The sequence below is a fragment of the Micromys minutus genome (genome assembly GCF_963924665.1).
Source record: "Micromys minutus genome assembly, chromosome: 9".
In the NCBI taxonomy this organism is placed as follows: Eukaryota; Metazoa; Chordata; class Mammalia; order Rodentia; family Muridae; genus Micromys; species Micromys minutus.
Genome location: NC_137978.1, coordinates 54,844,477 through 54,859,734, shown reverse-complemented (window position 1 = coordinate 54,859,734; position 15,258 = coordinate 54,844,477). Strand labels below are relative to the sequence as shown.

At 53.3% G+C, this 15,258-nt stretch overlaps 1 protein-coding gene across 3 annotated transcripts in view; it reads left to right on the top strand.

Moving 5' to 3' along the window:
• Window positions 1-15,258, top strand: part of PLEKHM2 (pleckstrin homology and RUN domain containing M2) — a 37,539-nt gene that overhangs the window by 20,255 nt on the left and 2,026 nt on the right. The window contains exons 3-17 of one of the 3 annotated variants that reach the window (XM_080920642.1): window positions 137-246; window positions 603-702; window positions 1,180-1,267; window positions 3,680-3,866; window positions 5,338-5,397; window positions 8,581-8,806; window positions 10,873-11,715; window positions 11,837-11,906; window positions 12,041-12,131; window positions 12,369-12,433; window positions 12,757-12,845; window positions 13,401-13,533; window positions 13,772-13,962; window positions 14,254-14,319; window positions 15,019-15,178. In XM_080920642.1, coding sequence (XP_080776768.1) covers window positions 137-246; window positions 603-702; window positions 1,180-1,267; window positions 3,680-3,866; window positions 5,338-5,397; window positions 8,581-8,806; window positions 10,873-11,715; window positions 11,837-11,906; window positions 12,041-12,131; window positions 12,369-12,433; window positions 12,757-12,845; window positions 13,401-13,533; window positions 13,772-13,962; window positions 14,254-14,319; window positions 15,019-15,178 — 2,479 coding nt within the window. Of the gene's footprint in view, window positions 1-136; window positions 247-602; window positions 703-1,179; window positions 1,268-1,579; window positions 1,708-3,679; window positions 3,867-5,337; window positions 5,398-8,580; window positions 8,807-10,872; window positions 11,716-11,836; window positions 11,907-12,040; window positions 12,132-12,368; window positions 12,434-12,756; window positions 12,846-13,400; window positions 13,534-13,771; window positions 13,963-14,253; window positions 14,320-15,018; window positions 15,179-15,258 lie in introns of those variants that run through there. The other 2 variants (XM_080920643.1, XM_080920644.1) reach the window with 2 other exon arrangements.

Here is a 15,258-nt window from a genome sequence, read left to right as displayed (position 1 = left end):
AGCGCAGGCACAGGGACCTTATGGAGGGAACCAGGCACAGGGAGGGACCATGATGCCCTCCAGAGAGAAATTCCTGTTCTTGTCTGCCTGTTTGTTTTTCTTTTCTCTCCCAGCACTGTTTGTTTTGCCCTCACAGATTGCAAGACTTGTCCTCTGGCTACTGGGTGCTTGTGGTCCATTTCACCCGCAGAGAGGCCGTCCGGCAAATTGAGGTGTTACAGCATGTGGCCACCAACCTGGGGCGAAGTGAGTAGAACCTGGGGCCAGCTGTGCTCTCCCTGTGGGGAGCTTGGGGCTCTGGTCCTGCCTGGTGTCAGCCTGAGGCAGTGGGGGTTTGTGCGCTGGTCACTGCTGAAGTGAAGGGGAACAGGGTACACAAGGAAACCTTTGGAGTCCCAGGCCAAGTGTACGTGTCAGAAACCATGTTAGCCTATAGGGTTGGGGCAGCATCCTTGACTCTATAAAAAAGTCACTGACCACCACCAGCACTTCTTGCCTTCTGTGCTCTAACTCTCCTGGCCAAGCACAAGCTAAGGCCTGGAGCTGTTAGGTTCCCAGGTTCCTCACTGGCCTTTAGCTAAGTCACTCCTGCCTCTCTGCAGGCCGGGCCTGGCTCTACCTGGCTCTCAACGAGAATTCCTTGGAGAGCTACCTGCGGCTGTTCCAGGAGAACCTGGGTCTGTTACAGAAGTACTATGTCAGGTAAGTGGCTGGACTGCCTGGTCCCTAAGCCTCCTGTCACACAGAGACAGAGGCCCAGCTCCGTGTCACCTGCTGAAGGCCTTGACAGTGGAGCACCTGGAGTCTTGCTGGCAGTCCGAGGCCTCCTCCGGAGTCCCAGTGGGGCTCTGAAGAGTCTGGTGACTGTCCTGGCCCCAGACTGACCAAACACCCAGCGCTTGCCTACCCATTTCCTGGGGACACTTCAGGGACAGAGTGTTTAGAGCAGCCACCGAGAGCCTGGTAAGCCTTATGCTCCAGGCCCATCTCCGGAGGCATTGGCAAGCTTCACAGCCAGTAAGAGTTGGAGAGAAGTGGGCGTGGCTGAATGAGCTGGGCACCATCCAGGGGTGGGCTGTCATGTGTCCAACTTCAACACCATGGGCATTCTGGTGAGGGTGAGCCAGGCTGGTGACCAGACTCAGAAGTCTCCAGGTTGGTTTTTTTTCTGTCTGGCAGGAATGCCCTGGTCTGCAGCCACGATCACCTGACTCTCTTCCTGACCTTGGTGTCTGGGTTGGAGTTTATTAGGTTCGACCTGGATCTGGTGAGATACCTTGGCTCTTGGTACTGGAGGGAGGGAGGCAAGAGAGGGAGCATAGAGAACTTCATTTTCTAGTCCATCTGGAACTTGCTGGGTGTGGCCGGGCTTGGCTGTGTCTGCTTGTTCAGATAAAGGGTGCCTTTAGGGTCAGCAGGATTGGATGGAAAGGGGGACTCTTGCCTTACTTCTGGCCAGGATTCTTGCTTCAGTGTTTTTCTGCTTTTCTATCCACCCGGGGAAATGGAACACTGTCTGAAGTGTCTTAGCTCAGAAGAACTTTACCTTTGTGTCTAGGAGGTGAGGACAAGGGTCCTTGGCTCTGTGCTTCTTTACAGAGCCGCTCTGACTCCTCTTGAAATCCTCAAGTTTCCTTCACGGCCATGTGTTGTAGCGACCTTGTCATAGTGAGGGTTTTACAACTGTGAGCAGACACCGTGACCAAGGCAAGTCTTATAAGGACATTTAATTGGGGCTGGCTCACAGGTTCAGAGATTCAGTCCATTATCATCAAGGCAGGAACACGGCAGCATCCAGGCAGACATGGTGCAGGAGGAGCTGAGGGTTCTACATCTTCATCTGAAGGCTGCTAGCAGAATACTGAGTTCCAGGAAGTTAGGATGAGGGTCTTTAAGCCCACACCCAAAGTGACACACCTACTTCAACAAGGCCACACTCCCTTATAGTGCCACTCCCTGGGCCAAGCATATACAAACCATCATAGACCCTCTCAGGTCCACTGGCCTGATAGATACAGATATATAGATAAAGAGATAGATAGATGGATAGATAGATAGATAGATAGATAGATAGAGAGAGAGAGAGAGAGAGAGAGAGAGAGAGATCCCTGTTCTAAAGTTTAATTTGCACATTATGCACAGGGGTAAGAGAGATGGCCCAGTGGTTAAGAACATGGACTGCTTTTGCAGGGGAACTGAGTTTAGTCCCCAGCACCTGTGTATGAGACAGGCAGCTCACAACTGCCTGTAACCCCAACTCCAGGGGATCTGAACCCCTCTTCTGGCCTCAAGAGCATTGAACTCACAAATGCACATACCCCATCACTAGCACATGTGAACACACACTTAAAATACAAACTTAAAAAGAAAGCTACCTGGGCTGGAGTGATGGCTCAGCTGTTAAGAGCACTTACTGCTCTTCCAAAGGTCCTGAGTTCAATTCCCAGCAACCACACGGTGGCTCACAGCCATCTGTAATGAGATCTGACGTCCTCTTCTGGATGTATATGCAGCAGAGCACTCATACAGTAAATGAATAAAAAAAGAGAAAAAAAAGCTACTTGACACCACCACACATATATCATGAACACAAAGTAAAAACAAATAATTTTTTTATTGAGACAGGATCTCACTACGTAGCCTAGGCTAGCCTGGAACTCACATAGATACCTGCCTCCACCTTCTGCCTCGACCTTCCAAGAGCTAGGATTAGAAGTTTGTACCACTATGCTTAGATTCTAATATTCTGAAAACTTACCAATTACTTATTTCTGGAAGTTTCCATTTAGTATTTCCAGACCACAGTAACAAATTGTAGCAAGCCAAACTGCAGGCCTGAGGAAATGTCTGAGGACAATGCTGTCCCTAAGGCCAGCGCACCTCACAGACCCAGCTGCCCCATTCCAGCTGCACTCCTCCCCCTCCCCATCAGCAGGTGGAGGCCAGACTCGGCTTTTAGACATCAGAGCAAGTGAGAGTCTCAAGCCAAGAGCCATCAAGAGAACGTTGCTGGTCTAGACAGCTCCTGCCTTTCTATGTGTGGTGCGATGACAGACCCCCTGCCTTGCACGTCTTCATGCAGGCAATGCACTGTTGACAAGTCAGACACATCTGCGGGACACACCCGTGGGACACACCCGTGTTTTTAGGACGGCTTCCTTATTTTCTGGGGGAAGTTATCTTCTAATTAACTCCTGAGGCATGTTGGTTTTCCTAAGAAAAGAGCATAGTGTGTGTGTGTGTGTGTGTGTGTGTGTGTGTGTGTTGTAGGGGTGTGTGTGTGTGTGTATGATGCGTGTCTGTGTGTGTTTTATCTGTATGTCTCTGTGTGTGGTGCTTAGGGGTCTGTGGTATGTTTGTCTATGTGTATTATATGTCTCTGTATGTCGTGTGCATGTGTGTATGTATGTGTGTTTTATAAGTGTGTGTAGTGTGCAGGGATGTGTGTGTATCTGTGTGGTGTGTATCATGTGTGTAGGGGTATGTGTGTATCTGCATGGTATGTATCATGTGTTTTTGTGTGTGTATCTGTATGTGTGCATGAGTGTGTGTATGCCATGTGTGTGGTATGTGTGAGCCCCATTTTCCCATCCTGAATCTGGTGACTGCTCACCCAGCCATGTTTTCTGTCCCCCAGGTTTCTATCCAGCATCCCTCTCTTCCTCTGCTCTCTCCCCAGGACGCCCCGTACTTAGACCTGGCCCCGTACATGCCTGACTACTATAAACCTCAGTACCTGCTGGACTTTGAGGACCGCCTTCCCAGCTCAGTTCACGGTTCAGACAGCCTGTCCCTTAACTCCTTCAACTCTGTCACCTCCACCAACCTGGAATGGGATGACAGCGCGATTGCCCCATCGAGCGAGGGTAAGCAGCTCCAGGGGAAGCAACCAGGCCTGTGCCCTGAAGCTCCTCCGGAGCCTCCTGAGCCTGAGGGAGCGGAGCATGGTGGCTCCCTCCTGGAGTTTGGGATTTGCAGCTGAACAGAGCTGGTCATCTCTACGATCTACATTTCCTCGGTTTCTATAGTAGCTTAAAAAAAAAGAAGAAGAAGAATCAGGCTTTATGAACCTCACTGACTTTTCCAGAAGTTTCTAACCTCATCCCCAGGGGCAATGTGCCCTGGAAACTCTCTTGTCTGAGTCTGCCCAGCATCAGCTGCCTGGGCAGGACTGCCCTGCAGCAGGTTCTACAGAGACTGAGCAAGTTCAGGAGAGACACAGCTGGTCTGAGTACCCGCAGTTTCTTGGGCAGTCCCTGCTAGTGCCCCTCCATGGGTCAGAGAGGGCTGCACCTGTCGTTGAGACTGAAAAGCCATAGATGGGTCCCTTCATCTCAGATCAGTTGTTAGAAACCGCTGATTTCCCTCAGACCTTAGTCCTCAGCCCTCGAAAAACTAGCCTTTGCCCAACTCATTCACTCAACTTCACCTCTCGGGGGCGGGGGCCAGGGCCAGGCAGTCACTTGGTTCCACTGGACTTGCTCCCCGAGACCTGGCCTTCCTTATTCTTGGTTCTGCCTATACCATGGGTCATGTGCCCGACTTTGAGACTTGCTGTTAGTAAGATCTGCATTGCAGGATCTGGCAGTGTTGCTCAGTGGGTAGAACACTGGTCTACTGTGTATGAGGCTCTGGGTTCAATCCCCAGGACCGCATAAGCCCAGTCTTGGGGCCAGTGAGATGGCCTGGTGGCTGACCACCTTTTATCCTGGGAACTCACCATGAAAGGAGAGAACTTTTTGAAGCTTATCCTCTGATTTACACATACACTTTGCTATAAACACACACACATGCATGGTGGGGGCAGTAACCTATCATCTTCAGCACTTGGGAGGTAGAATCAGGAGGATCAGAAGTTCTAGGTCTGTAGCAAGTTCAAGATCAAACATGTTTCAAAAAAGCAGTCAGAATAGTAAGTAATACACTGCGTATTTGCCTGTGGTAGAAGTGCTAATGCCATTGAGACTCTGCCTGGGCCTCATGGGAGGAGGCCTGGAGGAGGAGTCAGGGGGGCAGACCTTGAAGCACCCAGGCCATCCATGAATGGGGGTCTCCCTGCCCCCACTAAGGTCAGCGATTTATTCTGTCTGACTCAAGGCAGAAGGACAGGACCTCATTATCCCAATATCACAGCTAGAAGGCAGGCAAGGAGTGGGAACTCGGGTTCTTCTCTGCCAGAACAGGCTCTGAGTTGGGAAGGAGTGGCCCTCGGGGCAGCCGAGGTCACACTTGCATGTTAGAACATGCACTGAGCTCTTCGCCCATGTCTCCCACCCTCTGCCCCGACGTCCCTCCACTGCCTGTTTCTAACCCTGAGTTTTATCCCTCGTTTTATAGATTATGATTTTGGAGATGTGTTTCCAGCAGTGCCGTCTGTACCCAGCACAGACTGGGAAGGTGGGACAGAGTCCTCTGTGACCCTCTTTTCCTGTTTGCACCGTTTCCACGCCAAGCTTGCTGCATGTTTGGGAATCAGCTCCTTCTTACTTATAACAACGCCACAGCTGGTGTTGGAGTAGGTGGAATTCTGCAGTAGGGAACTTGGCCCTTAGTCCGGAGCTCTTCCCTTGGGGAGCGTTTGTGCCTTCCCATGGGGGCCTCAGGAGTCACTAGCGACTGTGGCACATACAACAGGCCACCTGGTTCCAGTCCAAGTCATGTATGTCAGTGGCCTGGCTCAGTGGAGTGGAAGAGTGATGCTTTGAGATACAGGGATTGTGAGCATCCTGGAGGAAGATGGAGGCTTGATCCTTTCAGGTTATCCCTAATGGACTGAGGAAACTGCCCAGGCACAGCTAAAACTCCCTACAGGGAGAGCCAGCAAGATCGCTTGGCATCAAACATGACCACATAAATTCTATCCCTAGAAGCTACATGGTGGGAGGTGCAAACTAAATTCCCCAAGTCAGCCTCTGACCCCTGCACACATGCCCAGCATCCTCTGACCCCTGCACACATACAGCATCCTCTGACCTTTGCACACAGAACATCCTCTGACCCCTGAACATGTGCACAGCATCCTCTGATCCCTGCACACACACACACACACACACACACACACTCACACTCACACAGCATCCTCTGACCCCTGCACACACACACACACACACACACACACACACACACACACACACACACAGCATCCTCCGACCACAGCACACATGCACAGCTTCCTCTTCCCCTCTGCATACATCCATAGCATACCCTGCCCCATTAATAAGTCAATATAGAGGTTCTCTTTGGAATTTTTAAAAAATATTTATTTATTTGATGTTTATGAATACACTACTGCTGTCTTCAGACACCAGAAGAGGGCATTAGATCCTGCTATAGATGGTTGTGAGCCCCCACGTGGTTGCTGGGAATTGAATTCAGGTCCTCTGGAAGAGAGGTTAGTGCTCTTAACAATTGAGCCATCTCTCCAGTCCCTTCTCTGGGATTTTAAAGCAGCTTAGCTTCCTTCACTGTCTACCGAGCATCAGCATTAGGGCATTTTTCTACCTGCGACCCATGGCTGGGCTTGGACAGATCCACATTCCAAGGTTGTGCGCCTTACTCAGAGCATGGTCTGTGTTTGATATGGTAAATGTTTGCTCCTTAAATCTGAGGCTGTCCCAGACTCCCTTCCTAAAGAGCCCCTACCCTGGGGACCCCTTCTTGCCTGAGGTGAGGTTCCTCTGAGCAGTGGGAGAGAACTGATTTCCCATGTAATATAGTGTGAACCAGCTTAACCTTCAGCGGCATGGGGTCTAACACTGAGGTAAATTGTGCTGCTCGGCCAAGAAGGTAGCTTTGAGGAATGTGTATTTGAGGGCAGGTAGCATGAGACCGGGAATTCCACCTTAACATCTTTTCTCCTCTTAGGGTCTTCTGAAGCCTGATGCCAGCCAGAATTGGCTTTTCCCTCTGATTCTAACCACTAACCCTTTCCCAACCTTCTGACCGTCCTCTGCAGCCCTCACATCCTCCTTAGATCTTGTCCAGGAACTAATATCCCAGCTTGCCCAGACTGGGCAGGGCCAGTTAGATTCAACAGTGGCAACAGTGACTTCCCAAGTTTCCCTGGCCCACTGTAGCAGCTCACCTAGCTCAGGTCCAGCTGCTTCCTTGAGACTGAAGGAAAGCAGGACTTGGGGGTGGGGGCCTGGAGTTCCAAACTTGGGGCCCTGAGCAGGGCTGCATAGGGTCTTAAGTTTCTTTATGGAGTTACTAGGTACCCAGGCTTAGCACCTCTTGTGTTCTGGGGTCTGTTTGCTGGTCTCTCATGACCCCTCCACAAGCAGCTACAAGTGTTAAGGCAGAGGGAGGGAGTAGATGAACTCGGTCCCCGTGAGAGCCTCTGTGCTGTCTGAAGGCATGGCTTCCTTCCTCTGAGAGCTAGGCTCCAAGCTCAGGGAAGCTGAAGAGCCTCGCTAGCTGTAATTACGTTGAATCATTCCTGAGGCAGGAGGACTGCTGCTTGTCACAGACTAGTCAGGGCTACAGGGGAGTAAGAAACAAGATCCCACATCTTTAAAATAAAATATAAAACAAAAAGAAAGAGGAAAGGCAGCCACTTAAGAGAAATGAAGTACAATGTCAGCCAGCAGGCCCTGGCCCTTGCAGCGGGCTTAGGGAAGTGTGTTTCTCCCGCTCCTGCACAGTCTTTGTGGCCATTAGTCCTCACCTGGGCTGTACCTCGGCTGGTCTCAGCTCTCTGCCTGGGCAGTTCCCACCTAACACCAGATAAATGGCCCTGTTCTCGCCACCCATGATGGTGCTCCCTGCCTACCCGTCCCAGTGCGTTAGGACAGAAGGGTTTGGAGGGGGCCAGTTAGAACAGCTCCTCACTGGAAGGCAGCATCCTCCAGCTCACCCTAGAGGGGTACCTGGCTCTGTTGCCCAAGAGTGCTGTTGGATTTGGGAGACAAAAGCCAAAATCCTCTGAAGGGCCTTCAGTGTCTTGGGGGGCAGCATCTTGCACCCCTTCCTCTCTGTATCTCCTCTTGCCCCTGGTCTGTCCTGCTGGGTCCTGTGTTCCCTCCCCAGCACCCCTCCTCTGTGTTCCCCAACCCATGCTTCCGTGTTCTCTGTTCCTTCCGTTCGCTTGTGTCCTCTGTTCACCGTTGTCCATGGCGGAGCGGGGCTTGCAGAGGACTTTGGGTATCACTTTCCACAGGGAGTGGTGTTGAGGAGCTGCTGGGCATCCCGAATCCTTGTGGGATTGGGGGCTCTGAGGTTATCCTAGGAGGCATGCAGCTGTCTCCTCCTGGGGGCCCAGCCACCCTGGGAAACATCAAAGTCACCCTGCCCGGGGCTTAGGCCTAGAAGCTGTTTGACATTGTGGACCCTTAACTGAACTTGGCTAAGTGTGAGTACTGAGGGCTCCCGGTGACAGACAAGAGGGTGTCCCCATCAATTAATTGGCTCCAAAAGAATTGATTCCATGTCCTGTGGGTTGGAGCCTCTGCTCTTGAACCAGGGCCACTGTGATCAGGCTTCCTTGGGAGGAACTTGCCCACCTCCCCTGCGATAAGGCATCCTCTGGGGTCCCGCTGGTGGCTGACAGGCTGTCGGTGTCCTGTCTCCTTGTCCTTGCAGATGGAGACCTCACAGATACCATCAGTGGTCCCCGCTCCACTGCCTCAGATCTGACCAGTAGCAAGGCATCCACCAAGAGCCCCACCCAGCGCCATAACCCCTTCAATGAGGAGCAGGTGGAGACCGCATCATCTGACACCACCCCCGTGCACACTACCTCGCAGGAGAACGAGGAGGCCCAGACCCCAGACCAGCCAGATACTTGTACAGAGCTTGAAGTTATCAGGTCAGCAGGAAGCGGGCCTGGGAGAAGGCGGACAAGTGCCCGGTGGCCAGCATCCACCTCTGAACTCACTGTAGTCCAGGGCAGACAGAGGCTTCCCCAAGGGCAGGGCACATCTCTGAGACTGTCGGTGTTATTAACTCTATCAGTCACCCCCCAAATGGAGACTGAGCCCTGTCGATTTATTTAATCAGCTTAGCACAATTCCTGGGTGATTATCCCTAATCTGTTTTTCCATACACTAGACTGGCTAGTTCCCAGCTGTGCTCCCAAAGTTACTTGCTGGTTGAATGTTGCCAAGGCTCTTTCTGCTCCATCAGCCTGTCCTCAGGATGCAGTTTTGTTAGCCTCGCACCCACAGTCTATCTTAATGGAGACCTCCCGTTCCTCCCTCCCTCTTCACTTTCCTTCCTCTCCTTCTCTCTCGCCTGGTGGTCTCTACCTGTGAGCCCCCAGCCCTATAACTTACCCCCAGCCTACCTTTACTCTCCCCAGAAATTGGCTATAGCTACTTTTATTTAACCAGTCAGAGGAGATTGGCCAGCAAAGTTTATACATCATTTAGTTGTACGTGAGGATGTGCTCACGGGGCTGCAACCAGATCTTGGGGGCCAGTGTTCGGCAATGTGTATGCACAGCACCAGACCAATTCCTGATATTCTAGGCCACAGGGATCAGATGTCTGTCCCCTACAGGGTGCTATAACCAAGTACAGAGACAGAACCATGGACTTCCCCTCCTGCCTTTACCCCCTGAAACAGCATTTCTCTGGGTAGCCCTGGCTGGTCTGGAACTCACTGTGTAAACCAGGCTGGCTTTAACTCACAGAGATCCTCCAGCCTCTGCCTCCCAAGTGCTGGGAAGTTGGCTGGCATTCTGAGATCTCTTTGGTTTTGGTTTTAGTTGAGCCTGCTTCGTTTGTGTATACATGGACAGGAGTGTGTACACAAGGGACAGAGGAGGGACACTTGGTCAGAGCAGTCTCAGCTCTGAGAACTTTCCAAACCAATTGAAGAAATGCCCCTATCCTGTCATATCTACTCATCTGAGGCAGGAGCATTACTCTCTAGGATCTCAGCCCAGGACACACATAAACACACACATACACATACTCTCACACTCTCTTTCACACATCCATACTTACTCACATATGCTTTCATACATCCACACTTGCTCACACACACACTCACACACATCTACACTTGCTCACACACACACACTTACTCACACACATCCACACTTGCTCACACACACTGTCACACTCTTTCACACATCCACACTTTCTCACACACACTCACTTACACACATCTACACTTGCTCACATACACTGTCACACTCTCTTTCACATGTTTACACTTGCTCACACACACTCTCTTCCACACATCCACACTTGCTCATACACACTCTCATACACTCTCTTTCACACATCCACACTTGCTCACACATACTCACTCAGGCTGTACACAGCAGCTGTAGTGAGTCAGAGCTGAAGTGGCTTAGCCAGGACCTTCCCAGCCATCTTGGAACTAAAGAACAGGGCCAAGACAATGGGCCCAGAAACTCTGAGGCACTTCTGGGCATATCAGTCATTCACAATGATAAGTACCTGACAGAAAGGATCTGCTGCTCAGATCCTAAGGGAACACTGAGAAGAGAGCCTTTGGCCCAACTCTTCGTGGCCTAGGTTTGATCCCTGGGCAGGTGCTCAGTTAGGTTTGTTTTGCCTTGTTTCGCTTTCTGAGACACTGCCTCACTGTGTAGCCCTGCTTAGCCTGGAACTTGCCGTGTAGCCCAGGCTGGCTTTGTATTCACTCCTCCAGCCTCTGCTCCTGAGTGCTGGGACCATCAAGTCTACACCAGCAGGCCTGGCTGCTCCCTCGGTTCTATCCCCTAGAATGTGCAGGCCTGCTCGGGGGTCGTTCATGACTGTCCCTCCTGCTCTGTCAGCAGCAGGACACCTTAGGCCTCTTACCTTGCACTGCCCGGGACCACACACCCTCGGGATTGCCTCTCTGGCCCCCAGCCGGTTTCAAGTGTTACCTCCCTCCCTGTCCCTGCTGTTGTTGCAGGGTCACCAAGAAGAAGAAGATTGGCAAGAAGAAAAAGACCAAGCTGGACGAGGAAGCAAGCCCACTGCACCCCACCTCTAGCCAGCAGAAGTGTGGCCCGCAGGGAGATGGTGACAGACTTGTGGGCACCCCAGGCCTGCTGAGGGACTGTTTAGACACCGTGCCTGCCTCCCGACAGGAGCAAGGGGAAGGGCCCAGCAGTGGGCACTCAGAACTCAGCCAGGTGGGCTTGCTTATCCCCGAGATGAAGGACACCTCCATGGAGTGCCTGGGACAGCCCCTGAGCAAGGTCATTGACAAGCTACATGGCCAACTGGACCCTAGCACCTGGTGCTCCCATATCGACCCCCCAGATCAGTCCTTTCGGACCGGCTCTCCGGGGGAGGGCCCGGAGAAACCACCATTTTGTGACTTTAGTGAGGGGCTTCCGGCCCCCATGGACTTCTACCGGTTTACAGTCGAGAGTCCAAGTACTGTTGCACCAGGTGGCGGCCACCATGACCCTCCAGGGCCTAGCCAACCGTTGCATGTTCCTGGTAGCCCTGCGGCTGCTCTCCAAAAAGAAGAGGGAGGAAGAGGAGAGGGACAGACATCTCAGCCCCTAGAGGACCAGCAAGGGGAGGAGATTCAGGAGCCAGAGCCTCAGGAACCAGACAACCAGTTACCACTGATCAGCCAGGAGCCTGTGCCTGAACCTGTGTCCCAGCCTGAACCTGTGTCCCAGGAGGCTCTTTGCAAGATCAAGCAAGACCAGCCCAGTCCTTGTCCGAGCAGCGCTGAGGACTCCGGGGTAGAGGAGGGCCAGGGGAGCCCTTCAGAGATGACGCACCCCTCAGAGTTCAGGTGAGGGCTGTGCAGGATCTGCCAGGCCAGCAGGGATGGCAGGTCTAGCCTGCTGTGGGAGGCGGGAAGGAGGGTGACCTCCTGCCTGACCACCGCTCCTCCCTACCCTTGTTCCTGACAGAGTAGACAACAACCACTTACTCCTACTCATGATCCACGTCTTTCGAGAAAATGAAGAACAGTTGTTCAAAGTAAGTCCCACCAGGGGAAACCATGAAGTGGCACAGAAAGGCGGGTTGTCACCCAGGCTGTTCAGTGCGCATGCGGGTCCCATGTGGGGGGGGGGGGGGGACTCAAGCTGACCACCGTTTGCCTCGGCCCATAGATGATCCGGATGAGCACAGGGCACATGGAGGGTAATCTGCAGCTGCTCTACGTGCTACTCACAGACTGCTATGTCTACCTGCTTCGGAAAGGTGCCTGCCACCCCAGGCCAGGGTGGGTGGGGCTGGGCTCCTTCCCATCCCCCACCGTAGGCCTGAACTAATGACAGAGTGTCCCGAGGGAGGGAGCTGGACTGAGCACCCTGTCTGTCTTTCTGCTACACCGTCACTTCCTGTTGCAGGGCAAGGAGGGCTGGGTCTTCGAAAATGGGGCTGGGGAAGGGGAAAGAGGCCAGCCAGGGTAATAGGCTTTCCGGTCTCCTCTCTCAGGGGCCACAGAGAAGCCATACCTGGTGGAAGAGGCTGTTTCTTACAATGAACTTGACTATGTGTCGGTGAGTGCAGGCTCTGCAGTTGGTGTGCCCACAAGTACGGGGCTTCTCGGGCTACCCCTGCCTAGAGCTATAGAGCGTAGCAGGGTGCCAACATCCAGAGGCCTCTGTACCTGTGCCGGAGACGGGAGTTCAGGGTGAAGACACCTCTTCCCACACCACATCTCTGATCATCTTCCCTAACTCATCCAGACCCCAGTCTTGGTCAGAGGCCTTCTTAGAAGTGACCCCAAGCATGTGGTTTCTCCCTTCCCAATCTTAGCCAACCTTTAGTATGCACGCTCCTTCCGCCAGGCAGTGGCCAAGTCCTATGTGTTTTCTGTCAGGTTGGCCTCGACCAACAGACTGTCAAGCTGGTGTGCACCAACCGCAGGAAGCAGTTTCTGCTGGACACAGCTGACATGGCCCTGGCTGAGTGAGTGTCAGCCCCCACCCCTCAACAGGACAGGAGAATCAGCATCTGCCGTGGGCATGGCCCTGGCTGGGGGTAGAAGGAGGCACCAATCTGTTCCCCCAAGAGCCTTCGGTCTGCTCAGAGAGGCAGAGAAGTGAACAGTCACTGACCGACTGACTCACGTCAGCTCAGGTGACCTCAGCCTCTCAGGACCCACGGAGCGGAAGGGGTCTGGTATGAGGTCCGATGGGAGGGGAGGCGCAAGAGCTGGGCTGCTGCTGTCCCAGGTGTGGCCTGAACTACCGACACGGGAGTTCCGTGTGCTGAGGTCATGTCTGTCCTGATTGGAGTGGTCATACCCTACTGCCCAGCGGTCTGGGGGTAGCCCACTGTCAGAACCCAAGGCCACTTGGGCATCATCAAGTGATGCAGGGCTCCGACCGCGTCATTGCCTGCTGCTGCCCAGCACCCTCAGCCCCTACTTTCTGTGAGCTCTCCGGGCCAGGCATTCTCAGGACAAAGCCCACCAAGGACCTGTCCCCAGGTCTCTGACAGCAAACTGCACTCTCTGAACAGGCTCTTCTTGGCGTCTCTGAAGTCAGCCATGATCAAAGGTTGCCGGGAACCACCCTACCCCAGCATCTTGACTGATGCCACCATGGAGAAGCTGGCACTGGCTAAATTTGTTGCCCAGGAATCCAAATGTGAGGTGAGTAGCTGGGGCCAGTGGCACACCATTGGCCTGCCTTGGTTCAAGGCTAACTTAATACACATGGTGCCTTAGGCATTTCTCCATCACCTCCTGGCAAGTACGTTTTTCATCTAGGCCCTGTCCTCTTGTCCCCTTGGCTATGTCCTGAGGTCACCTTGTTCTCCTGGGGCCATTCCTGGTTCCTTGGCCTCAGCTCTGCAAACGTCTCACCTGCTTTGTTGCCTGCACCCCGCAGGCATCCACTGTGACGGTGCACTTCTATGGGCTTGTGCACTGGGAGGACCCCATGGAAGAGGCCCTGGGCGCCGTTCCTTGCCAATGCTCACCTGCTGAGGGCACCATCACCAAAGAAGGCATGCTCCACTACAAGGCCAGCACCTCCTACCTGGGCAAAGAACACTGGAAGGCCTGCTTCGTGGTGCTCAGGTGGGAACCCCAGGAGCTGTGGGCCCAGGCCTGTGTCAAGTCCCTGGCAGGAAAGCCTGAGGGCGGGTGCCTCCTGTTCCCCCGTGCTGTGGGGTCACCCAGGGGCATAGAGCTTCTCTATATAGCTGGTTTTCTGGGCCCAGGATTTCTAGGGGCAATGTTCTCCACTGCCACGCTCAGATTCCTTCCTTACCCCTCCGTCGAAGGCAGATCCCTGGTTCCCAGTCAGTATATGGGGAGTTCCTGGGATCTTCTTAGCCAGGCCTCACCTCGCTGTAACTGACCCTGTAGCAATGGGATCCTCTACCAGTATCCGGATCGCACTGACGTCATCCCCCTGCTCTCGGTGAACATGGGGTAAGTGTCCCAGGGAAAGGGAACTGTTCTGGTGTCATGGTTAGGTGTCTTGCCTGGAGGTCAGCTATGGCTGAGTCTGAAGCCTGACCTTCTGTCTTCCTCCTCTCGCCTTATCCCGTAACCCTGACTGGTGCCTTGTGCTTTGCAAGCTGTGAGGAGCTGTGGAGGCCAGAGGAATGAGGAGGTGCCCTTTTGCTGAAAAAAGGGAACCCTGTTCCAAAAATTCCAGCCAATGAGAGGCGAGCTGTAGAGGTAGTGGGTGGGCAGTCCCTAGTTCTGAGCAGGTGCATTGAGTGGCTTTGTTTTGGGGAACCCCAAGTGTGCTTGATAATTCTAGAGATATGGGTTGTCAGAGTGGCTCACTTCCAGTGTGGGAGACAGAAGCAGGAGATCAGAAGTTCCAGGTCATCCTGTGCTATATAACAAGTTCTGGGCCAGCCTGGGCTACATCAGACCCTGTCTTAAAGGAAAAAGGAGAAAAAAGGCTGTTTTACATACACAGACATACACACACACACACACACACACACACACACACACACTCACACACTCACACATACACACACACAACCAGAGGGCTAGCCAAGCATATGCAAACATCCCTAGAACCTGAGGCCCAGTGCCTGCACACTTCAGCCCACCCCAGGGTCCCCCACCCCTGCCTCTGCCCTCCCATTTCACCCTCTTCCTCTGGCCCAGCGGGGAGCAGTGCGGTGGCTGCCGGAGATCCAACACCACGGATCGGCCCCACGCCTTCCAGGTCATTCTGGCTGACCGGCCCTGCCTGGAGCTAAGCGCCGACAGTGAAGCCGAGATGGCCGACTGGATGCAACATCTTTGCCAGGCTGTGTCCAAAGGAGTAAGTCTGCTCATGTCCACCACCCCCACCCCAACAGGGGGATTCCTGGCGCAGGTCACCCTGGAGAAACAACCCACCTC